At 54.0% G+C, this 26,115-nt stretch overlaps 11 protein-coding genes across 11 annotated transcripts; 7 read left to right on the plus strand and 4 right to left on the minus strand.

The window, feature by feature from the left end:
* Window positions 1-83: 83 nt before the first annotated feature.
* Window positions 84-2,626, minus strand: J4E86_008067 (uncharacterized protein; the record flags this gene model as incomplete). Its single annotated transcript, XM_051448581.1, has 3 exons — window positions 84-2,121; window positions 2,174-2,529; window positions 2,585-2,626. The coding sequence occupies 3 exons, from the start codon at window positions 2,624-2,626 to the stop codon at window positions 84-86; spliced, it is 2,436 nt and encodes an 811-aa protein (XP_051300177.1).
* A 1,030-nt stretch (window positions 2,627-3,656) lies between these two features.
* On the plus strand, window positions 3,657-4,945 carry J4E86_008068 (uncharacterized protein; the record flags this gene model as incomplete). Its single annotated transcript, XM_051448582.1, has 4 exons — window positions 3,657-3,755; window positions 3,821-3,919; window positions 3,980-4,176; window positions 4,234-4,945. 4 exons carry the CDS (start codon window positions 3,657-3,659, stop codon window positions 4,943-4,945), a joined length of 1,107 nt encoding a protein of 368 aa, XP_051300178.1.
* Window positions 4,946-5,403: 458 nt separating this feature from the next.
* Window positions 5,404-5,807, minus strand: SMG1 (Serine/threonine-protein kinase smg1; the record flags this gene model as incomplete). The annotated part of the gene is made up of 4 exons (XM_051448583.1): window positions 5,404-5,448; window positions 5,502-5,609; window positions 5,658-5,729; window positions 5,778-5,807. The coding sequence occupies 4 exons, from the start codon at window positions 5,805-5,807 to the stop codon at window positions 5,404-5,406; spliced, it is 255 nt and encodes an 84-aa protein (XP_051300179.1).
* A 277-nt stretch (window positions 5,808-6,084) lies between these two features.
* On the plus strand, window positions 6,085-7,473 carry J4E86_008070 (uncharacterized protein; the record flags this gene model as incomplete). Its single annotated transcript, XM_051448584.1, has 1 exon — window positions 6,085-7,473. One exon carries the CDS (start codon window positions 6,085-6,087, stop codon window positions 7,471-7,473), a length of 1,389 nt encoding a protein of 462 aa, XP_051300180.1.
* A 221-nt stretch (window positions 7,474-7,694) lies between these two features.
* On the minus strand, window positions 7,695-8,002 carry J4E86_008071 (uncharacterized protein; the record flags this gene model as incomplete). Its single annotated transcript, XM_051448585.1, has 2 exons — window positions 7,695-7,903; window positions 7,966-8,002. The coding sequence occupies 2 exons, from the start codon at window positions 8,000-8,002 to the stop codon at window positions 7,695-7,697; spliced, it is 246 nt and encodes an 81-aa protein (XP_051300181.1).
* Window positions 8,003-8,393: 391 nt separating this feature from the next.
* Window positions 8,394-9,102, plus strand: J4E86_008072 (uncharacterized protein; the record flags this gene model as incomplete). The annotated part of the gene is made up of 5 exons (XM_051448586.1): window positions 8,394-8,427; window positions 8,477-8,505; window positions 8,554-8,615; window positions 8,785-8,977; window positions 9,061-9,102. 5 exons carry the CDS (start codon window positions 8,394-8,396, stop codon window positions 9,100-9,102), a joined length of 360 nt encoding a protein of 119 aa, XP_051300182.1.
* A 1,806-nt stretch (window positions 9,103-10,908) lies between these two features.
* Window positions 10,909-12,072, plus strand: J4E86_008073 (uncharacterized protein; the record flags this gene model as incomplete). Its single annotated transcript, XM_051448587.1, has 5 exons — window positions 10,909-11,062; window positions 11,379-11,489; window positions 11,540-11,667; window positions 11,809-11,916; window positions 11,947-12,072. The coding sequence occupies 5 exons, from the start codon at window positions 10,909-10,911 to the stop codon at window positions 12,070-12,072; spliced, it is 627 nt and encodes a 208-aa protein (XP_051300183.1).
* Window positions 12,073-12,399: 327 nt separating this feature from the next.
* J4E86_008074 (uncharacterized protein) lies at window positions 12,400-13,788 on the minus strand (the record flags this gene model as incomplete). Its single annotated transcript, XM_051448588.1, has 1 exon — window positions 12,400-13,788. One exon carries the CDS (start codon window positions 13,786-13,788, stop codon window positions 12,400-12,402), a length of 1,389 nt encoding a protein of 462 aa, XP_051300184.1.
* A 769-nt stretch (window positions 13,789-14,557) lies between these two features.
* Window positions 14,558-15,857, plus strand: J4E86_008075 (uncharacterized protein; the record flags this gene model as incomplete). The annotated part of the gene is made up of 2 exons (XM_051448589.1): window positions 14,558-14,576; window positions 14,626-15,857. 2 exons carry the CDS (start codon window positions 14,558-14,560, stop codon window positions 15,855-15,857), a joined length of 1,251 nt encoding a protein of 416 aa, XP_051300185.1.
* A 266-nt stretch (window positions 15,858-16,123) lies between these two features.
* On the plus strand, window positions 16,124-16,876 carry TMA22 (Translation machinery-associated protein 22; the record flags this gene model as incomplete). The annotated part of the gene is made up of 4 exons (XM_051448590.1): window positions 16,124-16,166; window positions 16,213-16,232; window positions 16,293-16,380; window positions 16,461-16,876. The coding sequence occupies 4 exons, from the start codon at window positions 16,124-16,126 to the stop codon at window positions 16,874-16,876; spliced, it is 567 nt and encodes a 188-aa protein (XP_051300186.1).
* A 685-nt stretch (window positions 16,877-17,561) lies between these two features.
* On the plus strand, window positions 17,562-24,212 carry J4E86_008077 (uncharacterized protein; the record flags this gene model as incomplete). The annotated part of the gene is made up of 1 exon (XM_051448591.1): window positions 17,562-24,212. The coding sequence occupies one exon, from the start codon at window positions 17,562-17,564 to the stop codon at window positions 24,210-24,212; it is 6,651 nt and encodes a 2,216-aa protein (XP_051300187.1).
* Window positions 24,213-26,115: the final 1,903 nt, after the last annotated feature.

Below are 26,115 nucleotides of genomic sequence, written 5' to 3' on the forward strand. Positions count from 1 at the left end.
TTAATATCCTCACGGTCTTCGTACAGATGGAAAGGCGGTTACACCATACGCCCTTGTTCTTACACAACATCTGCGCTCATGTTCTAAAACGCGTCTTCATTAGGGCAGGCCGTGACATCGTGACCCTCGCTCTCGCACAGCGCGCACCATTTATCCGGATCAGCGATAGCAGCGCCCTTGGGAGGCACGAGGTCGGAGTTCGAGGCGTTGAACGAGGGGGTGGGGAGAGGAGACGTGGGCGCGTTGCCTGGTGGTTTCGAGGGGCTGAGGGCAGAAGGACGCGCGCGGTCGGAGGAGACGGAGAGACCGCGGAGGCCTTCGATGACGACGTCCTTGCCGCTTCGCAGACCGTCTTCTTGGGGGTATGAAGATGGGTCTCCGCCCATGGCGGAGCAGTTTAGGATGTCGTGGCCGCCTGTTTCGCAGATCTCGCACCAGAGGAGGCTGCTATTGGCGGAGGAGCGGCCGTCGGACTCTGGCATTACGGAGAGTGCGGGGGGTGCGTCGCGGCGGGTCTGCTGTGGTGGTTCGCGCCAGTTGACGACGGTGTCTTTTGAGTCGCGCTCTGAGGGCTTTTCTTGGGTCGCCGTGTGTTCCGACAGGCCGTTGCTGATGACGCTTTCGCGTTGCTCTGCGAGGCCGAGCTGCCTCTTTAGCTTCTCTAGCTCACGTTCTAGCTCTTCTTCCCGGTAGGCCTTGCGCTCTACGAGACCGCGGAGTTCCTCCTTCTCGCGCTCGAGTCGTTCTGCGTTTGCTTTGGCGCTCTGGAGCTCTTCGGCATCGACATTGGACGCTTGTCGCGATAGTGGTGAGCGGACACGGTCATCTCCTCCTCCAGAGCTCAAGGAGTGGATGATGGCCTTGAGACCGCGAATCTCGTCATCGCGCTGCTCGACTTCTCTTTGCCCTGGTGTGTGAGGTGCGTCGACCATTGCGCCGGCACCCTTGAGAGCAGCAGCGGCCTTTTCGCGTTCGCGACGGAGTTCAGATCTGCCTCGCTCGACTTCGCCCCGCAAGAATTCGACTTCTCCTCGGGCTTCTGCTTCGCCTCTCCGCGCATCCTCCAGACCTTCTTCTAACTCTTGGACAAGTTCTTCTAGTTGTTTCAACTGCATCGCTACAGTCTCGACATCTTCGCTGCGGGACGCATATTCCCGTAGCTCTTCTTGTAACTCTTCCACCTTCTTTTCGTATACGCGTTCGGTTTCGGTGCTGGCCAGCTCTAGGGTATCGATGGTGCTGCGGAAATCGGATCGATGTGCGTCGAACTCGGACGTGAGCATGGCGATCTTATCGTTCTTCTCCCTAAGAAGTGCTCGTAGCTGCGCTACATCAGTAGGCTCGCTGCTGCCGTGCGCCGAACCCATGTCCAGGCCGTCTTCTGGTATCAGGCTTTGAATCTCTGACAGACTCGCCTCCATTTCGCTCAGTGACGCAGCCTGCTCCTTGAGCTGCTTCTCGCGTTCGTCCAGGAGCGCCTGAAGCCGCTGTACCTCTTCGTTTGGTTGCGAGCCGAGGCGCGAACCAGGTCTTTTATACTTGTAACTTGCCATGGAGTCATTGCTAGTCCGCGCTGCGCCGACTGGGGTTGTCTCATTGTCTTCGTCGATGGTGTCTTGGTGGCCGAGACGGGAACTGCTTCGCGAGTAGGGTCGTTGCGGACCAGGTGTGCGTGGCTTCTGTGGGAGAGGGGCTCTGGGTGCAGGGCTGGCGTAACGAGGAGGCGCTGGACTGGCGAATCGCGGGGGCGCGCCGATTGCGCTCTTGGAGAAGCCAGAGGGTGTGAGCCCGCCGCTCCTTCCCGGTGTTGGACCGGTACCAAGGCTGCCTTTTCGGAGAGGAGACTCGGGTCTGTATGATGGTCTGGCTTGGGGCGGCCGCTTGGGACTAGGCGCGCGGGCTCCGGGCCCGACAGACTGTGAAAACTGTGGCTTTGGCATCGATGGGGTATTAGGGCTGAAGCTTGGCTTCTCCATGGTGGAGAGACTGAAGTTGTTATGGTATGAAGGCGTGGTAGGCTCAGGTGCAAAGTCCGATGAGTCGGCCGAGACCCGTTTCTGAGCGCGATGTACGGGCAGGAAGATGCCAGAGCCGGGAACAGACGTATCGAAGTACTGTGTGCTGTAGCCAAGTCAGTATGCGCGCATACATATCGAGCGTTGTGTGTGCGTACCCATCGACAGCGCCATCGTTCTTGCCCCGCGCTGCATACTCCCTGTTCAGTTCGACGCCCGCGAAGACGCCCTGCTTGCCCCGGATGCTGCCAACAAACTTGACGACACCGACCATGCCGCCGGGGACGTCGACCGTGTCGCCGACATCGATATCTTTCCCGTCTGCGCCCATCCTGTTCGATGGCGAGCCTCCAGCGCCGACTAATGCGGATAGCGATGCTTGCCGTGCGATGTTGCGGCTGGCGTTCAGCGAGAGATTGGGCGAGGAAGCAGTGGGGTGGAGTGCAGGGCGCGCTCCAAGACGCCTGGGAGTGTGCGGGTAGGCCATACCGGACGGCTCGTTGACAGGGTCGACCTGTTTGGAGTAGCACAGGGCAGGTTGGACGGTGTTTGTTTTGATGCGATGGTACCGCAGGGGTTGGACTGCCAACGTAGCGGCGACTGACGAGCATGATTAATTAACCGATCGCTACCCAATCCATCTGCACCAGAACGTCAGGGGAAACGTCCCTCCTTTTCTACGCGCAGCCCCTCTTTTCACTTCAACGCTGCTTCGAATAACATCCCACGTTCTCGAGATCGCAACTGAAATGCAGCAGTATGTCATACAAGCTGTGGTACGCGACGGTAGCGCGCAGATCCTTGTGCATTGGGACCGACAAAAAGCAATCACTCCCGTACCAATGACAGCATGCAGCCGTCCTATGCCTCGCGACAAACAGTCCTTCATCTGCGTATACCAGACAATGCTACTGCTTATTTGAAGCATAGGGGGTTTCGCAAGACGTGAATTGACTTTCCCATATTCGGCTGCCTGAACTATTGGACTATGCAAGTATCACCAGTCATTATTGAAGATACTATTGATATCCCAAAGCCCGCCGACGCCACAAAAGCACGATCAAGTCGCGTACTTAGTCTCCGATGACCAGACCATGTCCTTGCTTTATCAACGCGAAAAGACTAAGCCCTGCATAAGCAGTGAACGCAAACGCGTGGGCACGTGAGGAGGAGCGGGAGCGGGGGAGGCAGTCAGATTCCCGGCTGCCTTCCGATCGCTTGCTAGAGGCCTGGAATACCCAACACGCATGAAGGCATGAAAGCTCTTTGGTATTATGTGGGAAGGAGCAGTTCCAAGGTTGCAATCAGCCTGACGCTTCCATATTCTTGAACTACAGATGTGGTAAACACATGGATATAGTCATTGAGACTGCGTATCTAGTCACTACATGGAAAACAGTAGCTTCCCAACAACACGCATCTGCAGTCTTCTTCACGAACACTTCAAACTCCAAAAGGTGCAAAATCCCATCCGCATCGACTCAGCTACCCGCGGAGTCGCCGCAGTTCCCGACTCGCCGACCGAGCGCCTTTCCCCATGTTCCACAATTGCCTCGGCTCACGCCTCGGTGATGGTCAACCGCGCCAACTACATCACTGCGCGCGCGCCCACACCATGTTTACTCAACAGCCGCTCTCACCATGGCCGGAAACGTGCGACAACCAATCGACATTGCGTCGTTAGAGCGCTACATCACCGCCAATGTACCGGAGATCAAAGTTCCGCTGGACGTGAAGCAGGTACGCTGTTCGAAGTCGAGAAGAGCTGGCCATGTTCGCTGGAGATGAAAGCTAACAGTTGAAAGTTCGGTTACGGACAATCGAATCCGACGTACCAGTTGACGGATAAAGATGGCAAGAAATATGTTATGAGGAAGAAGCCGCCGGGTCAACTGCTGTCAAAGGTATGCTGAGGCTCTCCATTTGCGAAGATCGATTATCATAACTAACACGAGGTTTTGTAGACTGCGCACAGAGTCGACCGCGAGTACAGAATCATCCACGCACTCGAGAAGACCGATGTTCCCATCCCTCGCGCACTATGTCTTTGCCAGGACCAGGACGTCATTGGCACCGACTTCTACATCATGGACTTCCTCGACGGGCGTATCTTCGAAGATCCCGCAATTCCAGGCGTAACAGCCGAAGAACGGACCAAGATGTATGATCTCTCAAAACCACTTGAAAACCGACGACAGTACTAATGCATACCCTCCAGGTGGCACTCCGCCATTACCACGCTCGCGAAATTCCATCGCGTATCCCCCGCGTCTGTCAACCTCGCCTCCTACGGCAAGAACTCCGGCTTCTACAACCGCCAAATTGCAACCTTCGATACAATCTCCAAATCGCAAGGAGCGGCCAAAGACAAGGAGACTGGAGAGCCAGTAGGCAAGATACCGCATCAAGACGACATGGTAGCCTTCTTCAAAGACCCAAAGACGCAGCCCGAGGACCGCGCAACCTTTGTCCACGGCGACTACAAGATCGACAACGTCGTCTTCCACAAGACAGAACCCAGAGTGATCGGCATCCTGGACTGGGAAATGAGCACGATCGGCCACCCGCTGTCTGATCTGAACAACGTTCTTGCGCCCTACGTGACAGCGTCGGATGAGACTGCCATGTCTATTGGGCGCGCGCACAAGGGTTTCCAGCCTGGAGCTACACCTGGTCTACCTAGCCGAGAGCAACTGATTGCGTGGTACTCTGAAGTTGCAGGCTGGGATCCGCGACCGGACTTTGTTTGGGGCGACGCTTTCAGTACGTACAGGAGCGCCATCATCATGCAGGGAATTGCGGCACGGTATGCATTGAGACAGGCGAGTAGCGAGCAGGCGCAGTCGTATGGGGCTATGATGAAGCCCTATGCGGAGATTGCATGGGGTCTTGTGCAGAAGATTAACAGAGGGGAGAAAGCGAAGCTATAGCGATCTGATCTGTGTAGGCTATTCGTCAGTAAATCATATTTCAAATGCACTTGAGTTCCTCTTTGAAAATCGTGATGTTGGAGCTGTAAAGGTGGTTTGTTGATTCTCTGACTCTGAAGATAGTAATGGCCGGGCGCCGTTGCACTTTTCTCTACCAGATTCTTTTATCGAGATCCAAGCCTATCCTCGCCCAATTTGCCCAGCTGGTATCATATGGGTACAGTATCGTCCTGTAGATATGAAAATGTCAATATAGATGTTCCGCAAATGTCCTCCGTGATGGTGATGCTCTGGATGGGCAGGCGTAGAAAGGGGCCTGGTGAGGCATACCCGTAAGTGTTCGCGCCTCAAACGCCCATGCGCCTTGTAATGCCCAGATTCTGTCCATCTGCCTCGCTCTTGCTCTCTTTCGATGTACCACGGGCGCTGTGTTACTCGTCGCCTGCGCGTTTGATTCTCTATCGTCCGATCTTGGGTACGTCCTGGTTGATGCGGTCAAGCGCCTGCGACTTAGTTAGCTTTGATTTCTTGCCTCTCACGAGATGGGATTCCATACTTCAAGCATGACCACGGCATTTCCTCTGATGACGACCATGCCGATGCGCACCTTCTCGCCGCCAGCCTTCTCCTCTAGCGCCTCATCGAGTACAATGTTTAGGTAGACCTGCGGTGTGTAAGCTCGATTCAGAGGTAACAGGGAAAGAGTACATACGTCGTAACCGCGGAGAATACCCATGACTTTACGGCTGCCATTGAGCTGGACGAGAACGCGCTTCTCGAGGTACTTTGCAAGGTTAGGTTCTGGAAGCTTGCGTCGGCGTGGTTCACTCACCTTCTTGAGTTCTGGCTGTGCTTGAGGCATCTTGACGGTAGTAGACTGTTTTGAGCTTGAATGTGGCGGTTCGGGTTCCTGGTGACGGCTTCGGGTGGCTTCGCTCGTGTGGGTCGGTCGTGAGCTGGAGACGCGCGTGGTGTTCACGAGCAAGAGCAGCGCTGCGCATGGTGGGATAGCTCCGTGGATTTTGCGGAGGGCCCGTGCGTAGGCGGCAGCCACGACATGTGCGCGCGCATACTATCTTCTGCTCTGCAACTCAATATCCCTTTTCGATAAAGCAATTTCTGACACAATAATCTCTACGATGAAGCGATCCGGTTCCAACCGCGTTGCACGCAAGATTGGCAGCTACGACGACGACGCATCCACCGACAGCGCAAACACCTCGCCGAGCGAAGTACAGAAGCCCACAGGTCAGTCACCAATTGTCGCGATTGCCAGCCTTTCTGACGTTGGGGAAACTCACAGCGAATCTCTCCAGGCCTTGTTGAAAGCTGGCGACTTAGGTGGCTCCGTACTAACTGGCCGTATAGTCGTCAAGCGGCCAACGATTGGTAAAGCGAAGAAGCGTTCTTCCCTACGAGTGTCTTTTGGCCCAGGCGAAGACGCGAACGATGGCGACGACTCGAGCGACGCAGCCGTTGTGACCCCAAAGAAGGCGAACCTCAGTCGCATAGCCCTGGAGAAGAGTGCGCAACTGCGGGCACGCTCACCTCTCGTACCTGAAGCCGCTCGCCCGACCGAATACAGCAAGGACTACATAGCAGAACTGCGAAACTCGACGCCGTCAACACCCCGCGACCTGAATACTTCCGCTGAAGATGAAGAGGAGACGCAGGCCCTAGATATCGCATCGAAATTCGGTCCTGTCGCGTCGCTCGAGACGTCATCTGCGATCCCCACCGAAGCCGAGATTCGAGAGAAGAAGGCGCGAAGAAGACGTTTGGCGCACGAAGAGAACGCCCTCGACGACGAAGACCGCGCGTGGGCATCTGACGACCAGGGAGAAGACGAGTTCAGACAGCACAGGAACGAGATTTCCCTTCGGCCAAAAGACAAATACGGAGAAACGCGTCTCATACACGAAGATGAGGACATCGCCGAAGGTTTCGACGATTTTGTCGAAGATGGCAAGATATCGCTCGGTCGCAAGTCAGAGAAGGAAGCGCGGCGAAGACGGCGCGCGGAAATGGCAGAACTCATCAACGACGCCGAAGGCGGGTCGGGCGACGACGGGACGGACGACTCAGACGAAGAGAGGAATACCGCTTTCGCCGCAGCTCAAGCCCGCGCAGGACGATACGGCCAGAAGATCGAGGACGAGGAAGACGGCACAAAGACTCCACCGCGCATTACGCCCCTGCCAGACCTAGACGAAGTCCTCGAAGGCCTCACGATCGACATGCAGACGAAGCAGCAGAGGAAGAACTTGATCCTGCAGAAACTACAAAACCTTAAGGACGACAAGGTTAGAATTGAGGAGCGCAAGAAGTACCTCCAGGAACAACTGCAGAAGACAGGCGACGAGTACGAAAAGCTGCGCCAGGAGTCAGGGCTTCCTGCGTTGCCCGCAAATGGCGTTGAAGGAGGCCGCTTGATCACAGAGAGAGGGTTGGACAGTCTGGGTACTACGCCTTTGGCGGGTACTACACCCGTAGCCGGTAGATCCAACGACGACTCTGATGATGAGTAGCGTTTGTTAGAATTGGACTATCTAGCTCCAGCATGGAAATGCTGGGCCATCCGTATAGTAATACTATGAACATCCTTCATGAATGTGTATGAACGCTCCCGTAACGCCTGAATTCCGCATTCGTATAATACAAGAGCCTAAAAGCTCAACGTTGATCGTATCCGTAAACTCCCATCCGTATGCAATATCTCCTCCATGCCCGTGACAGACCCCTCGCATGCTCATTTGTTCTCATCCAACTCCTTCCACACCTTCTGTATCTTCTCCCTCTTCTCCTTGGCCGCCTCACGATTCTGCTTCGTCCGCTCGAGTCGCAGGCCGCGCAGGCACATGTTGACTTTGTATTTCGCGTCGGTGCAATTCCCGGTTACTTTCCAGATGAAGCCGCGGTTATGGCATTCTTCTAGCGCTGCGACGACGTCCGCGCAGTCTATTCCGTGGATGTTAGATGGTGTGCGCTGTGGGCTGCGTGGAGGGGGAGGGGTGGCGCACTCTTTTGGACTTCTTCGGTGTGGAGATGGGGATGCATTGTGGGTTTGCGCGAAGTGTAGTGTTTGCGAGGGTAGACGGTGCGAAGTTTGGGAGACTCGGAGGAGAGGGTGATGGTGCTGGGCTCGATCGGACGGGTACTTGGAGATGTTGAAGTTGCCGACGAATCGAATCGTTGAAGATCTCGTGAACTGCGTCCGAGCGCGCGCCTTCACTCGGAGCCACTTTGTGTCGAACGCGTGAAGACTCGCGAGGCTTTTTAGAAATTACACGGCCACTTCCATTCTCTGTTCTCTATCCAAAATCAGCGAGCATCCGACTTCGTACCTAGATAGTACGCATAGAATCAAGAATCTTCTCTCCCCCGAGTTCCCCGCAACCACCGCCGACTCCTCATCACCGGGCACACGTCAAAAAGTCATATCGTCAGTATGGCATCCCAGCAGCAGCTGAAGAAGCAACAAGGTCAGTGGTTATTTTGATTGATAATTTCGCCCTCGCTGAGCCGAAACAGAGCTACAGACGACATATCAAAACTACAAGGTAAGAACGGTTCACAAAGGCGTGAATGCTCAACTGACCTTTTCGAAGAATACACTCCAAACTATTGCCTCAAAGATTGGCGACATCGAGCAAGAGACAGAAGAGCACAAGTAAGTCGCATAGCACCATCACCACGAAGCCACACCCGGCGATCGTTCAAACCTTCCCACACCGCTCGTCCCTTGCATCAGCCTTGCATTGCTCCATGACTTGATAGTTGAAATATCTTACACCGCTTCATGTTCCCATTACAACATAATCAATACTGACAGATACCAGACTCGTATTGGAGACGTTGCAACCATTGTCAGGAGACCGGAAATGCTTCCGTATGATCAACGGTGTCTTGACCGAGCGAACGGTCAAGGACGTTGTGCCGATCCTGCAGACCAACTCGGATGGTCTTAAGCAGGCTCTGGAAGAGCTAGTCAAGCAGTACAAGTTGAAGCAAGATGAGATGGAGAAGTGGAAGGTACGTCATCAGTTGCACTTGGATTCCACATAGCGTTGGCCCAGGCTTCTATTTCGATATCAAGTAACTAACTTCCCTTACAGAAGAAGAACAACGTCCAAGTTGTCCAACAGCCAGGGCAGTAGAAGATACCAGTGATGCAGCAACCCTTTGACAGGATGGGCACACGGCATATGCTGGGAGCCACATGAGATGACGCAGACGAGTACGGCAGCGATATCTCCGGTGACTGGAATTGGGGTAGATAGATCGGGACCCTGGCAAAGGGTTCTGCGTGTTCCGAGACGGAGTATACAGACGTAATAGGGTCTCTCCGGTTTCCGATGTTTGCACAGCAGGCCAGGCCACGACAGAACAGCACAGCCTCTTGATGACAACGAAAGGCTTGCCAGTAAATGAGTCCTATATCGATCGTGTACTATACCTCCCACAAATTACGAGAATCTTGCAATGTCACGATTGAACAAGCCACGACAGACCCGGGTCGCTGGGCTTTCAGCTACCATCCTACCAATGATGCCGCACATGCAGCCTGAAAGACCCCACAAGCTCGCAACTACGTATGTGTTTACATGAAGTGACTGATTCAGGACTGCACCGTTGTCCCGGCACGTGCTCCCAACCCCAGGGGTCTCTGCAAGATGCGTTGTCCAGTCGGCTCCCACTTAAAGCAACGCACTGATCTGCACCATCTCACCCATGAAAACGGACACGTAGCTCATAGGCTACCAGCAAAGTCTTCACAGAGAATGACGAACGGTCCGGGGGTCGAGTCGTTAGTGGCTGACTTGAACGTCATCTCGTGTTGGCTTAGTGAAGCTGGAGCAAGGCTGTATGCAACATGCGCGAGAGCCCAACGAACAGCGAAGACTACTGACGTCGACGACGGCCTGGGATGATGCTAGCAGAGGCTTGGACAACACACGTTCTTGCTGAATGTCATCCGTGGCTGCAGTGGTGAAGACGCGGCAGAGATATGGACGTGGGGTGGTGTTGGTAGGGCTGCCGAATGAGCTGCTGATGCGACTCGCATACAGGATCGCCAGCTAGCTCGAGGAGTCTGCAGTAGTAGGCCAGGTTCCGAACAGACGGTATGCCGGTGCTATGACCGGTCCGAATATCGAAGGACATGCACGGTATTGTAGAAAGCTGCGCGTTGGAAAGCGAATGCGGCGCAATGTTGCTAGGCATGATGTGAGAGGGGAGCTGGTTCGGCACGGGCCGGGATTGGTGCGGGCGGCCGAATTTCTCTTCGTTCTCACCATTCGATTCGCCCATCGAGGTAAATCCCCAATCCACCATCTCTCCGCGCACCAACGCTATCGCGCGTCCAAGCTCCATCTTCCCCCATCTTCTCCTCGCGCTCCTATTGGCAGGCGCGTCGCCAACTGCTCCAACGTCGCGACGTCAAGTCTCGATTGACAACTGCCACGCCTAACTGCGCCCGAATAACGCCCTGATTCAAGCCGGTCCGCCTGCATATCGTCCCACCGCTACTCGCAAGACACGGTCTGTGAATCGCCAGTGTCGCACGCAGTATCGTGCCCGCCGCCCGTAGCACACCAACTCCGCCGTGTGTCGCGACTGCCCCGATCGCGGTCGCGCCTGCCACTATCGCAAAGCGCCCCTGCCAGCTCCATCGTGGGTGCGACGCCAGCATCGCAGGTAGCCCCGGGCGTCACCACGAGCCGTAGTTCACTCGACGCTCCCTTGCGCCGTGCTCTCCGCTGTCGCAGCTCCCCACGTACGTTAGCTGCATCCCAAGCTGGCCGCTGCATGCCACTAACCGCTTCCTTCGCCAGGCCTCTCGTTACACCACTGACCGCAGGTTGCATACTCGGCCGCCAAGTTGTCCCGTCGTTTCTCCCAGTGACGTGGTCGCCAACGAAATAGTCGCCAGCGCATACGCTTCCGAGCAGGCAACCGATAATATGTCGGCCTCTCCCCCAAAGCAGGAGGGTGTGGAACCAGTCCAGTCGCCTGACGAAGAACAGCCCATGGACAGGAACACAGAGGAGAACACAGCTCAGATAGGTTACGAATTCGAGGTCAAGGAGCAAGACCGATGGCTTCCAATCGCCAATGGTACGTCTATTTCCCTTGCTGCCTCCCGCTGTTTTGATTTGCGCACCGTTTCGCTCCCATCTGCACGTCGACGGATTGCTCCAACGGGCGTCTCTGGATGCCGACAGTTCCTCGACTCGCGCGTCTCTGCGTCGAATCACCGCAACTCGGCAGCCACTCAGGTCTGCCGTGTGCCTGGAAAACGGCCGGCGTGCAGCCTGCGAAATGTCGTCCTCTTCTCCACACTCGTCCCTTTCCCCGCCCCTTTCGACGCCAAAGAGCACAAACGCGAATAGCAGCACGGCTTCGGATGCTAACATACGTAACTTTGCTCCAGTCGCGCGAATCATGAAGATGGCGCTGCCCGAAAACGCCAAGATCGCCAAAGAGGCGAAAGAATGCATGCAGGAGTGCGTGAGCGAGTTCATCTCCTTCATCACCAGCGAGGGTATGTCTCACTCCAGCCCTGTCCGAGACCGCCACTGACTCTGCTGCCAGCCTCCGAAAAGTGCCAACAGGAGAAGCGCAAAACCGTCAATGGCGAGGACATCCTCTTCGCCATGACGTCGCTCGGTTTCGAGAACTACTCGGAAGCCCTCAAGATCTACCTGTCCAGGTATCGCGAAGTAAGCTGCCAACTTTTCCTATACCCCCTTTGTCCTTCTTTTGTTGCCTACTATTTGGCCGAAACGTTTATCTGAACTATTGGTATTGATTGGTGGTACGAGACCCTCCTCGCAAATCAGAACAAACCACCCACTGGGCAGTTCGGTTCCGCAGGGCCCGGTGGGCCCGGTGCAGGTCCCGAGAATCAGCAACATGTACTGAGCGGCGACTCCGAAATGACCGAAGACGGCACGGCCTTTGGCTACACGGTCCACAACGGGAACGGAAACGAGTACTAGGCGTCTCAGGCTCCGGCGATCAGCGAGGAACCAGAAGAGGAGGCAGACGATTGCGAGAAGCAGAAGCAGTCGTATATCAACCCGATCGCCGGAAAGGAAATTCTCCCGAAGGAGGAGAAGGAGTGATGAAGTTAAGGACACCTTCGCTATGGTCAGATTGTAACAAGTGCGCAACTGTCGCTCACAGTCGGTGGATCATGTTTGAGGTTATGAGGATTGGATCGGAGGTACACGAATACTCTGATAGGTTACGACTGGCTGGAGTAGGTCAGGACACATATGGGCAACCACGATACCTTTTCGCTTTGCCAGATGGCTGGTCTAGATATTTCTTCTTGCTCACACGAGCTTTACAACATTCGTTATATCCTTTTGATCAAATATCATCTACTTCACGACAGATCGAAGTGTATGTCTTCTTATTGACGTGACATTGATGCTTGATATGCACTTCTAATGGCTGTTCGCAGCTGCGGCCTGTCTCCGAGCAATGAGTTGGCTCAAAGGTACATCATCGTCCTGTTCATCGTAGAACTCCACATCTTCATCCACCCCAAAATCCTTCAACCGTTCGCCCTCCGAGTTTCGCCAAGCTGCCTCACCTTCCCGCTCTTTACCATTCATTCTTCTGTCACCTTCCTCCTCTTCTTCCTCCACATCATCACTAGCATCATCCCCATACGCATAGTCTTCTTCATCCCTGCTCATCTCCCCATCCATCTCATCTTCCATCGCATCCCTCTCCACAGCCCTAGCATACGGTCTCCGCCTCCTCACAGCATCCTCCGCCTGCCTCATCTTGAACGCGGCCACCGTATCCTCAGCATTCAAATCGGACTCCGCAAACCGGAACGCATCCGCATTCACCGCCGTCGCATTCCTCCTATACGCCCGATCTGGATCCGGAGGCGGCCAAACCGTGCCCTCGTCCTCAAAGCCATTCGTCTCAAAAGATAGTCCACTGCTTAAACTAGGTGTCGGAGCCAGGGGATTGAACCACTGCAGCGGGTTCCTCGAATCCATGCCCTGCACGATATTCGACCAGATACCGATATCATACGGGAACTCCTGTTTCTTGATGCGTATCTTGGTTCCGTCGGGACTAGGTAGATAGCCGCCATATTGGCGCGCACGGCGTAGAAGCGTTCTGTGTCGTTCGATTTCCCAGCCTTCGATCGTGGTTTGGTTGATAGCCAGGCACCAGAGGTTTCTCAGCAGGAGGACGCCGAGGATGAAGAGGGTGATTGAGTTTGTCAGAAGGACGGCGAAGAGGTGGCCTAGTTGGAAGGGCGTGGGGCCGAGGTAGGAGGGCATGTCTAGATTGGACCAGAGGTGCGAGAGGCGGATGAAGAGGAAGTATTGGAGGAGGGAGAGGCCGAAGGTGGTGTAGAGGAGGAAGCGCAGGAAGTGCGGGAAGGTGGTGTGGCTGACGCAGTTGTTGGTCCAGGGGCAGTGGTGGTCCATTTTGGGAATGCATCTTTGACACTCTTTACAGTGGTGGGCTCTCGGTGGCTTCGCGGCGTCGCACTTCCGACACCATTTCCGGCTCTTCCCTGCGATATCCAGACCTGTCTCTTTGCCAGATGTATCGCCATGTTCGTCTCCCTTTTCAGCACCTAGCTCTTTCTTCACAGTCCAGTCCTTGGGTATGGTCCCTGCATCAACGAAAACACTCTGCGTATACGTAATCCATATCAAGACCAAAATCACATTCGACACGATGAGTTCATTCTTCGTAAGCGGCGCGGGTTCCAACTGCGTCAACAGCCATTGCGAGGGATAGCCGAGGAAGAAAATGAGGACGTAGACAGCTGGGACTGCACATTGATTGATTTCCATCATGCGAGGGACATTGGCGTGAAGTCGTTGGTGTGATGAACGTTGGCAGAAAGGCAGGATGACGTTGCGGATGTGGAAGGGAGGTTTCGCGTCGACTAGGGTGGTTGGCGGATGTGGTGGATCACGAAGACACGTGATTGGACGATGATGTAAAAGCAACGGGCTCACACCTTTCATTCGTCCGTCGTCATCCTCTATCACCAACACTGTCGCGCCTGTCATCTCCATTCCCGCAGAGCTTTCGCAAGCTCTGTCACTTGTGCGAATGCCATGGCGCTCTCAACATGGCCGTTCTTCCTCCTCATACCCACTTTCGTTCTAGTACACCTGTTCGTCTCGCCGTACACCAAAGTCGAAGAGTCGTTCAATGTCCAGGCTATACATGATATTCTCGTTCATGGGATACCTACAGAGAATGCAGATCAGTTCTTGACGGCGAATTACGATCATGTTAGTTTTCCGGGGAGCGTGCCGAGGACGTTTGCGGGCGCGTTGGTTTTGAGTGGGTTGAGTAGGCCTGTGGTTGGGTTGTTGGGGGATATGGCGCAGGTGCAATTGCTCGGTGAGTAGACCCAGGGGCATCGCGTGGAAGGTAGGAAGGCTGATTGTGGGGATAGTGAGAGGAGTACTTGGACTGCTTAATGCGGCTTCGCTTGTTGCGTTTGGGAGGAGCGTGCAAAAGTCTTTTGGTACTAGTGCTGGGGTTTGGTATGCGCTTTTTCAAGCCAGCCAGTTCCATGCTATTTACTATGCTTCGAGGACGCTGCCTAATATGTTCGCCTTCGTTTTCAGTAAGTCATACGACTTGATTCGTACATCTATTGGCTTATATCAACTTAGGCAATTTGGCCTTGCGAAGCTTGTTGCTCGCATACACTGTACCATGGAGCACCTCCAACATCTCAGGATACTACCGGCTGTGCTTATATCTGCTCACGATTGCCGGTGTAGTCTTCCGCTCGGAGCTAGCGATCTTGGTGGGAACAATCACCATCTACTTGTTCATCACTCGGAGGATATCCATCACAAGCGTCATCATCCCAGCTGGACTTGGTGGCCTCGTCATTGGCCTACTCTGCACTGTACCTCTGGACTCGTTCTTATGGCAATCTTTCCCGCTATGGCCTGAGTGGACGGGATTCTACTACAACACTATACAAGGGCATTCAGCTGACTGGGGTGTCTCGCCATGGCATTACTACTTTGCAAATGCCTTGCCACGATTACTGCTGAACCCCGCAACCTATTTGCTTTGCATACCGGTTGCGGTCATTAACACATCGACATCTAGACGAAGCCTGGATGTTCTTGTTCCACTGCTTAGCTTTGTGGGGTTGTACAGCTTCCTTCCGCACAAGGAATGGCGCTTCATCCTCTACGTGATTCCAGGTTTGACTGCCGTGGCTGCCGATGGAGCAGCCTGGATCTGGAACCGCAGAACAAAGTCGGTCGTATACGCTACTCTAAGTTTAGCTTTACTAGGATCAGTCCTGGTATCCTTCATTGCATCCACTGCGATTCTGGGTATCTCCAGTCTCAACTATCCCGGAGGCGAGGCCCTTCACACGCTACACAAGGAGATGGAGCACCCGACTAAAAATCACTTCAACGTATACTTCGATAACCTTGCTTGTCAAACAGGCGTCACGCGATTCCTCGAGAGCCACAGAGGACCGCAGACAGTGCTCGATGTCCTTGAAGCACAGGACACTTTGAACAGCAGAACATGGACATACGACAAGACTGAAGACCCAAACGTCCTGTTGGACCCAATGTTTTGGATCAAGTTCGACTATGTTCTTGCCGAGAGCCCGGAGAAGGTTATAGGTAGCTGGGAAGTGGTTCATACTGTGTATGGATTTGGCGGAGTCAGGCTTCTGAAACCGGGAGAAGAAAGTGGCTTGCTAGTCGAGCACTCGGATAGGGCCACTTCGCAAGATAGGTGGGCGTCGAAGATTGCAGCAACATGGCATGGGCTGGAAGGGTTGCTGAGGAATAGCCTGTTGAGAGGTTACTGGGCTGAGATACGGATGGAGCCGAAGATTCGTATCCTGCAGAACCAGATGAAGTAGTTGTGGGAAGTAATGAGCAGCCACGACCAAATATCTAATAACTCAGTCGACCTTTCCCTTGGATGAGGTGGCTGTTTGGTGAAAGTCCGCGGGCGTCACTCGCGTTGAAGGACCCTTGCGCTTCGCATACCCCGCCACGCGGGCTTTCTGCCCCACCAAGCTCTCTCTTCCCAAGCATCGCGTCGACACCCAGTCTCACCACTCAACGCACCACTCTTTGTGACCTCAAGGTACCTGAGAGTCTGAAGTATATCACACTGCACAAAATGTCAGCCGACGCGTTACCGAAGCCCGTCGTCTACTGCGGAGGCAAGCATTCCCACATTCCATTGCGACTACGGCTAACAAGAAGCAGTATGCAGTCTACCACCTGAAGTAGGTATGACACCGAGACGCGTTGAGAGGGAAATGGCGACTGACTAGACCGACTAATAGTACTGCGAGTTTGGCGGCACAACGAAGAAGTGTGAGGAATGGCTAGAAGAGGCGCATCCAGATCTGCATGCGAAGCTGTACTCAGCAGGTACGTAGAGTCAGCCATATTGGGAAGCCTACGGGGCGCAGTCGCCTCTCGTATAGAACTTCATGCTAACTCCCCTCCAGAAGCGCTACAGCAAAACATGGCCTCCCTCTCCGTCGACGCCCAAAAACGAGCCGAAAAGGACGCCCAGAAGAAAGCCGCCAAAGCCGCAACCGCCGAAGCACGAGCAGCCGAGACGCGCGCGTCGTCCAAGATCCTCATCAAGCGCATCGAGCGCAACAAGCGGAAATACGTCACCGCCGTACAGGGTCTAGAAGCGTTTGGTCTCGACATCAAGAAGGTGGCCAAGGACTTTGGCAAGAAGTTCGCGACGGGGTCGAGTGTCACCAAGATCCCCGGTGGCGGCGAGGAGATTACAGTGCAGGGTGATTTGAGCGAGGATATCTTGGAGTTCTTGGTGGACAAGTACGATGAGGTGCCTGAGGATAACTGCGAGTTGATAGAGGATAAGAAGAAGAAGAAGGCTGAGGGGGGTTGAATCGTTTGACGGGGTGATCGGTGTCAGGAGATGAAGTGTATATCAGCATAAGCATAGGAGTTGATTGCTGGCGCATGTAGGCGCAGGATAGAAGATGAGGAACTCATGGTTGGAGGCCAGTCCACTGTAGAGGACGTGGCTTCGTGTTTAGCTGTTTCTATACCTTCGTTGCAACATAGCAGTGCATATGCCCAGGTAATAGGGCTATCGACGCGTCTCTTGTGCTGCAATATCCAGGATGATAAAACATGCGCTGTCCATCGTACACCCTCGAGACACATTATACATCTGTAAAAGTAGCATCGCGACAATAAATATACTTTCAGCACCTTTGAAACAAAATAAAATACTCGATTAGCATTCGAGAGGTAGAAGGCTCCATTTACGCGTATGGGATGTGGAAGGGTCATGATGAATGGTCATGGCACGTGCGTGCTTAGCTGCCTGTCGGGAGCTCTATCATTTTTCTCGGGTCGTTGCCTCCAGCGCTCTCACTATATAACTAACCTTAGGGCGCGCCCACAGCCCGACCTATATCAATCGCTCGGTCTTTTCCTTTTCTTCATTTTAGAGGACACGGCGACACGATAATTCGCCGCACACAGTCCTTAATCTGCGCGCCGCCGACTAGAGAAGGCGATCCCAAAAGCGCAAGCCGCGCAAAACCACGATACCCACCGCGACCATGTCGAACGACCAGAAGAACCTCGGGCAGTACAAGTATGCGGCCATGTCAAATTTGGTCTTGCAGGCCGACAGACGCTTTACACACCGCGGGAAGGATGAGCACACTGGCGACCCCGAGTCGCTGGCAGGTCGCATCAACATCAGAGACATGGGCGGACGCACAGCGCGTGACAGCGCAAATGCGCAGGCGACAAAGAAGCTCAAGGGACCTGGCGTTGAGCGCGGAAATCTGAATGAGGGTGGCGATGTTCTCGAGAGAGAGCAGCGCAAGCGGAAACGGGACGATGGCACCAGCGCGTTTGGAGCCACTGCGACAGCCGATTTCAATATCGAAGGCCTCACATACAAGCCGCGGACCCCTGCGACGCGCCAGACTTTCGACCTCATCACAACCCTCGTGAGCAGATCTCTCGGCGATGTCGATCCTGCGACTACGCGAAGTGCGGCCGATGCGGTCCTCGAATACCTCAAGGATGACACCATGAAGGACTTCGACAAGAAGAAGGAAGTGGACGACCTTCTTGGTACTTCCATGGGCGGAAAGGAATTCAACGAGCTGATGAACCTGTCCAAGAAGATCACCGACTACGACGCGCAAGACGACGAGGAAGGTGACGAAGAGATGGCAGACGGCGACGGCGCTGACACGGGCGACAACCAAGGTGTAGCCGTCGTATTCGACGATGAAGAGGAGGATGACGACGGGCCTCAGACGTTCGAAGTGCGAGATGCCGATTCCTCGGACGAAGAAGACGAAGCAGAGGCGCCTATAGAGCAGATTGGCGAGGACGAAGACCAGAAGGGTGGAGGTTTCGCGGATACCGAAGAGACGATAATACAGGGCGACACGGCCACCGCAGACCGCCAAAACGGCGCAGACCAACTTATACCCGCACACGAGATCGACGCCTACTGGCTGCAACGGCAGATTGGGCAAATATACGAGGATGCGCATATCCAGCAGGAGAAGACACAGGAAGCGCTCAAGTATCTCGCAGGAGTCTCGGAAGATGGCGAAGAGAAGGAGCTCCGTGAGATTGAGAACGACTTGATGGATCTCTTCGACTACGAACACCACGAGCTGGTCGCGAAACTCGTACTCAACCGCGATAGGGTCGTCTGGGTTACGAGGTGGCGAAGGGCTGCTGAAGACAACGATGAGCGAACAGCTGTCGAGCGGGAGATGAGGGCTGCCGGTCAGCAACGGATTCTGCAGGAGCTGCGCGCAAGAGAGACTGGCATCAAGGCTGAAGATGGCGCTGACGCTGGCACTAATAAGATGAAGTTCAACCTCAAGGACATCAGCCTTCCAGATGCGCCGAACGACGTGGAGATGGCCGATGCGAAACCGGAGGGTATCGTGGGCGGTCTGCAACCATCGAGCCGAATGGTAAATCTGGACAACATCGTGTTCGACCAGGGCAACCATCTCATGACGAATGCGAGCGTCAAGCTGCCTCAAGGGTCGACGCGCCGCCAATTCAAGGGCTACGAGGAGATCCACGTCCCTGCGCCGAAAGCGAAGCGCGACCCCAACGAGCCAGCACTCATGCCTACCTCCGAGCTACCAGATTGGGCGCGTCCAGGTTTCGGTAACTCGAAGTCTCTCAACCGTATCCAAACGAAGTGCTTCCCGACAGCGTTCAACGATGACGGCAATATGTTGATTTGCGCACCCACTGGTTCTGGAAAGACCAATGTAGCCATGTTGACAATGCTTCGCGAGATTGGCAAGCACCGAAACCCCACGACTGGAGAAATTGCGCTGGACAACTTCAAGATCATCTACATTGCCCCGCTCAAGGCTCTTGTGGCTGAGCAAGTCGGTAACTTCGGCAAGCGTCTGGAGCCATACGGCATCAAGGTCTCTGAACTTACTGGTGATCGCCAACTTACCAAGCAGCAAATCGCGGAAACTCAGATCATCGTCACCACCCCTGAGAAATACGATGTCATTACCCGCAAGGCTACTGATACTAGCTACATCAACCTCGTTCGCCTCATCTGTATTGATGAGATTCATCTTCTTCACGACGACCGTGGTCCGGTCATCGAGAGTATCGTCAGTAGAACTCTACGACGCAGCGAGCAGACTGGTGATCATGTGCGCATTGTCGGATTGAGTGCCACTCTTCCCAACTACCGCGACGTTGCGAGCTTCCTCCGCATTGACCCAGACAAGGGTCTCTTCCACTTTGACGCTACTTTCCGACCGTGTCCGTTGAAGCAGGAGTTCATTGGTGTTACAGACAAGAAGGCCATCAAACAGCTGAAGACGATGAACGACGTTTGCTATACCAAGGTTTTGGAACAGGTTGGCGAACATCGCAATCAGATGCTTATCTTCGTGCATTCTCGAAAGGAAACCGCCAAGACTGCGAAGTACATTCGTGACAAGGCACTTGAGGAAGAGTCAATAGGCAAGATTCTTCGGTCAGATGCTGCCAGTCGGGAGATCTTGAGAGAAGAATCCGAGTCAGTTCAAAATGCAGACCTGAAGGACGTCATGCCTTATGGTTTCGGTATCCATCACGCTGGTATGTCGCGAGCAGATCGTACTTCGGTGGAGGATCTGTTCGCCGATGGCTCTATCCAAGTCCTTGTCTGCACAGCAACACTGGCTTGGGGTGTCAACTTGCCCGCGCATACCGTCATTATCAAGGGAACGCAGATCTACTCCCCTGAAAAGGGTAGCTGGGTCGAACTTAGCCCTCAGGATGTCCTGCAGATGTTGGGTCGTGCCGGCCGACCTCAATACGATACTTACGGAGAGGGTATTATCATCACCACACAATCTGAGATTCAGTACTACCTATCCTTGCTCAACCAACAGTTGCCTATCGAGTCGCAGCTCATCAGCAAGCTTGCAGATAACCTCAACGCTGAGATTGTTCTGGGTAACGTGCGCAACAGGGACGAAGCGGTGGACTGGCTCGGCTACACGTACCTCTTCGTCCGAATGCTTCGTTCACCCGCTCTCTACCGGGTTGGACCAGAGTACGAGAACGATACTGTGCTGGAGCAAAGACGTGTGGACCTTGTTCATGCCGCTGCGCATGTCCTGGAGAAATGCAGTCTCATCAAGTATGACAGGAAATCTGGTGCGCTCAACCCAACCGAGCTTGGAAGAATCGCCTCTCACTACTACATCACCCACAACTCCATGGCGACGTACAACATGCATATCCAGCCCGGTATCAGCGCTATCGAGCTCTTTCGTGTCTTCGCACTCAGTGAAGAGTTCAAGTACATCCCGGTCCGTCAAGATGAGAAGCTTGAGCTTGCGAAGCTACTAGGAAAGGTCCCGATTCCAGTCAAGGAGAGCTTCGAGGAAGCCCAAGCCAAGATCAACGTCTTGCTCCAAGCTTACATCTCTCGCCTTAAGCTGGAAGGATTGGCGCTGATGGCTGACTTGGTCTACGTCACACAATCCGCTGGACGTATTCTCCGTGCCATCTTCGAGATCTGTCTCAAGAAGGGTTGGTCGCAAGTCGCTAAGCTGGCTCTCGACATGTGCAAGATGGCTGAGAAGCGTATGTGGCCGACCATGACACCTCTTCGCCAATTCCCCACGTGTCCCCGCGACATAGTGCAGAAGGCTGAGCGAATCGACGTTGGCTGGTCGAGCTATTTCGGCCTCGACCCACCAAGCATGGGTGAGCTGTTGGGTATGCCTAAGGCTGGCAAGCTTGTCCGTGGCCTGGTAGAGAAGTTCCCGCGCCTCCAGATCGAAGCGACACCCAGGCCAGTTACAAGGTCACTACTCCGTCTGGAGCTGACAATACGACCTGACTTCGTTTGGGACACAGAGCTGCACGGAGCCTCAGAGGCATTCTGGATCTTGGTCGAGGACTGTGACGGCGAGCAGGTGTTGTTCCACGACACCTTCATCCTCCGAAGGGACTACTCCGATGGCGACGCCAACGAACATCTGCTGGAGATGACTGTGCCCATCGATGAGCCCATGCCACCCAACTACTTCATCACTGTTCTTTCCGACCGATGGATGGCATCTGAGACCAAGCTCGCTGTCTCTTTCCAGAAACTTATTCTGCCAGCGAAATTCCCTGCCCACACTCCCGTTCTCGATCTGCAACCTCTGCCTGTTTCTGCCCTAAAGAGGAAGGAATACATGGGCTTGTACGAGAACATCGGTCGCTTCAACAAGGTTCAGACACAGACTTTCAACACCTTGTATACCACAGATGACAATGCTCTCATTGGCGCATCAGCAGGCATTGGCAAGACCATCTGCGCTGAGTTTGCCATTTTGCGACACTGGGCTACCAACAATGAAGGCCGCATTGTCTACCTAGCACCATTCCAAGAGCTCGTCGACAACCAGTACAAGAACTGGAATGAGCGGTTGACCGGTCTCAGTGGAGGAAAGGACGTTGTCAAGCTCACTGGCGAGACAACGGCAGACCTGCGATTACTTGAGAGGGGTGATCTCATCCTTGCTACCCCTTCACAATGGGACTCACTCTCCCGTCAATGGCAGCGCCGGAAGAATGTTCAGTCCGTCTCTCTATTGATCGCTGACGAGTTGCACATGCTTGGTGGCACGAATGGTCACGTTTACGAGATTGTTGTCTCCCGTATGCAAGCAATGGCAACGCAATTAGAGTCGAAGCTGCGCATCGTTGGATTGAGCGTGTCATTGTCAAACGCACGAGATATTGGCGAATGGATCGGTGCAACCAAGCACACCATCTACAACTTCAGCCCGGCTATCCGAGCAGTACCGCTTGAGTTGAAGATTCAGTCGTTCACGATCCCCCATTTCCCATCCTTGATGATGGCTATGGCGAGGCCGACCTACTCTGCCATCACGCAAATGTCTCCAGACAAGCCGGCCATGGTTTTCGTCCCGAACAGGAAGCAAGCCAGGAACTCCGCTGCTGACCTCTTCAACGCTTGCGTAGCTGACGAGGACGAGGATCGCTTCCTTAACGTTGAAGTATCTGAGATACAACCTATTCTTGAGAAGATTAACGAGCAAGCGCTGGCTACGTCGCTGTCTCATGGTATCGGATATTTCCACGAGGCTCTCAATTCTTTCGATAAGAAGGCTGTTCAGCATCTCTTCAAGGTTGGCGCGATCCAGGTGCTCATCGTATCGCGCGACTCTTGCTGGGAAATTGACAGCGGTGCTCATCTCGTCATCGTTCAAGGCACTCAATTCTACGAGGGCCGCGAACATCGATACGTCGACTACCCCATTAGCGATATCCTGCAGATGTTCGGCAAGGCCGGCAGAGTAGGACTGGACAAGTCAGCCAAGGGTGTGCTTATGCTGCCTGCGGTGAAGCGAGAATACTACAAGAAGTTCCTTAACGAGGCTCTTCCGATTGAGAGCTACCTTCCCGACTACCTTCACGACGCCTTTGTTGCCGAGATCAGCGCGAAGACGATCGAGTCAACACAAGAAGCTGTCGATTGGTCAACATACACATACTTCTACCGCCGTTTACTCGCCAACCCCAGCTACTATAACCTCCACGACACGTCGCACGAGGGACTTAGCGCGCACTTGTCCGACATGGTTGAGTCGACCCTGAAGGAGCTGACCGATGCCAACCTCATCGAGCACGATGAAGACGAGGATGCGATCACACCTCTGAACCCGTGCATGATCGCGGCGTACTACAACATCTCGTTCATCACCATGCAGACCTTGATGATGTCGCTCAACGGCAGGACAAGTCTCAAGGGTGTACTGGAGATCATCACAGCCGCTACCGAATTCGAAGACATTCAAATACGGAGGCACGAGGACCACATCCTCCAGCGCATCTACGACCGCGTTCCCTTCAAGATGCAGGAGCCCAACTTCGAGACGCCGCATTTCAAGGCTTTCGTTCTTCTGCAGGCTCACTTCTCGCGCATGCAGCTCCCCGTCGACCTGGCCAAGGACCAGGAAGTTGTCCTGCGCAAGGTGCTCAACATCCTCAGCGCAAGTGTCGACGTTCTCTCATCCGAGGCTCATCTCAACGCCATGTCCGCTATGGAACTCTCCCAGATGGTCGTCCAAGCAATGTGGCAAAAGGACTCTCCTCTCAAGCAGATCCCCCACTTCGACGCCGACACCATCAAGGCCGCCCAAAAATTCGGCATCAACGACGTCGACGACTTCATCAACGCCATGGACGAAGACGAGAACCCAGACTACAAGAAGCTCATCTCCGCACTCGACGTCGACCAACGCCAACTCGCCGACATTGCAAACTTCACAAACAACTTCTACCCCAATATCGAGATCGAGCACGAACTCGTCGACTCCGAATCCATCGCTTCCAACTCGCCCGCCCAACTCAAGGTACGCATCACGCGTAACATTGAGGAAGACGAGGAGCCCAAGATGGAAGTCCACGCGCCGTTCTACCCGGCCGACAAGACGGAGAGCTGGTGGCTCGTTGTGGGTGACCAGAAGGAACACACACTGCTTGCGATCAAGAAGGTGCCTATTCTGAGGAAGTTGGAGACTGTGCTTGAGTTTACGCTCGAGAAGCCGGGTAGCCATGAGTTGACGTGCTATCTGGTTAGCGATAGCTATCTGGGTGTGGATCAGGCGCCTAGCTTCCAAGTTGAGGCTGCGGAGGGTATGGATGAGGATAGTGAGGAGGAGGAGGAGGAGGATGACGAGTAGATGCTTTGACTTGCAAGGTTGGATTTGATGGGAATCGTATCTGGAGTGCATATTTGTCACGCAAAATTGGGTTGCGGCGTGACTGGGCGTTTTGAAGTTAATCTGGCTGTATAGTAGTCTCTTGTTAAATCGACGTTTGTGTTCACAAGCTTGTTCGCCATGCTCATGTCTTTAGGGTGATATTTTCTGTCATACCTGTGACTTCGGCATGTGCCATGCGTGGACAACCACGCAACACGCATCCTATCAAAAAGCTCACTGCCACCCAACAGATATCCTCCACCTATCAATCTCATCTCAACCCAGATACAATACAACCAGGTGAACTTTCCATATTTCACATACAACAACCCAAGACATGGATACATGCAAAGGACCGCCTGATCTGAGCTCGAGTGATGCTTGTCTGGCTCTGTAAGTCGAAAACCGAACAACAAGATTGTCAACGCCGATTAACAGGCCACAGGGCTCAAGCCAACCAAAAGAACTCTCCTCTCCTCCGCCTACCAGCTGAACTCCGTAACGAGATCTTCAAATTAGCCGAGAAGGTGGGAATGTGTCAAGCAAACCCTGGCCATTTCAACAGGATATGGGACCGTTTGAACCTGCCTCGCAGTTGCCGACAGATATGGAGCGAAACCGCAAAGTCTTACTTTGCCGCCGCAATCTATGATCTGCGTCACCTAAAGGTAACGGTGGGAGACATGTTTGACGTACCTGACTCACTATCGCACATGCGACCCTGGGAACTGAAGTTCATCGAATCGGTTTTTACGGCCTATGACTATGAGGGGCGCCGGAAAGTAGACCAATGGAGGCCGTCTTCCTGGCATCACCTTCCTGCTCTTCGCGAGGTGACTATACTCATTCCGCCAAGCCACTGGAAAACATGGTTCAATTTGGAGTGTAAGGCCTTAAGGTGGAATTCGAAACAAGATATTGCTGTCACCGTGACGGATGGCACACGCTCTGAAACGTACGGGCCGTGGGACAGTGATGAATATTCTGCAAATTGGTTCAGGCTAGCTTGAGTATATTGTAGTATGTATAACTTACGGTGACCTGTAGATACAGAAGTGGTGAACACAGAACAGCGGACTGTGGAGGTGCAAGCTTTGGCGGTGCGTATAGTACCTCATAATATGCGACTAGCCGACAAGGTACTAGCGCCTTCAACCCCTAAGCTCTTCCTCTGACCCTTCCGTCACCTTGCACTTTCGACATTTTCCGCAGTCAAAATGTCGTTCCTCAATCTTCAACCTTTCGACCCAACGTTGGCCCGTTGTCATCACGCCTATGTTAACAACGGTGTTGCACCGCCCATTGTTACACCTAATGTCAAAGGCCCGCCTACTCTCGTGCCTAACGCAAAGTGTCTCGCAATGTAAGGATAATCTCATCGAACAGGACGTTGCTCACGCATTACCTCACTCTCTACGAAGAGGGGCGCTAACAGTCAACAGCGCTCAACGCAATAAAATCCAGTCACCTCTCCTGCGATTACCAGCTGAGGTTCGTAACAAGATATACGCCTACACGCTTGAACTCGTCCCTACGGAGATATGGCGGTGGCATCACGAAGAACTCTACTTTTGGGATCGTATGTTCTTTGTTCGATCTTCGCGCGAGGTCTTCGCTGAGACCGCCGCCGCGTACTTCGAACTGAGACTCCTCCCATATCACTACGCTACGTTATCAGTGGTAAAACTCCCGCCGCGTAGATCAGCGCTCGTACTGCCAATCACACCGTCTCAATTCCGTATGCTGGGGGCCCTTGCTTTTAGCTGGTATCACGCAGTGGGCCTAAAATTAGGCAAATACTGTCCATTTGCGCACAGCGGGCTGAGGCGGTTACATATTTCCGGGGCACCCGAAGAGAGCAGACCTCGACTCCTGTGCGAAA

Source organism: Alternaria arbusti (assembly GCF_024043155.1).
Source record: "Alternaria arbusti strain BMP 1465 chromosome Unknown scaffold_12, whole genome shotgun sequence".
In the NCBI taxonomy this organism is placed as follows: Eukaryota; Fungi; Ascomycota; class Dothideomycetes; order Pleosporales; family Pleosporaceae; genus Alternaria; species Alternaria arbusti.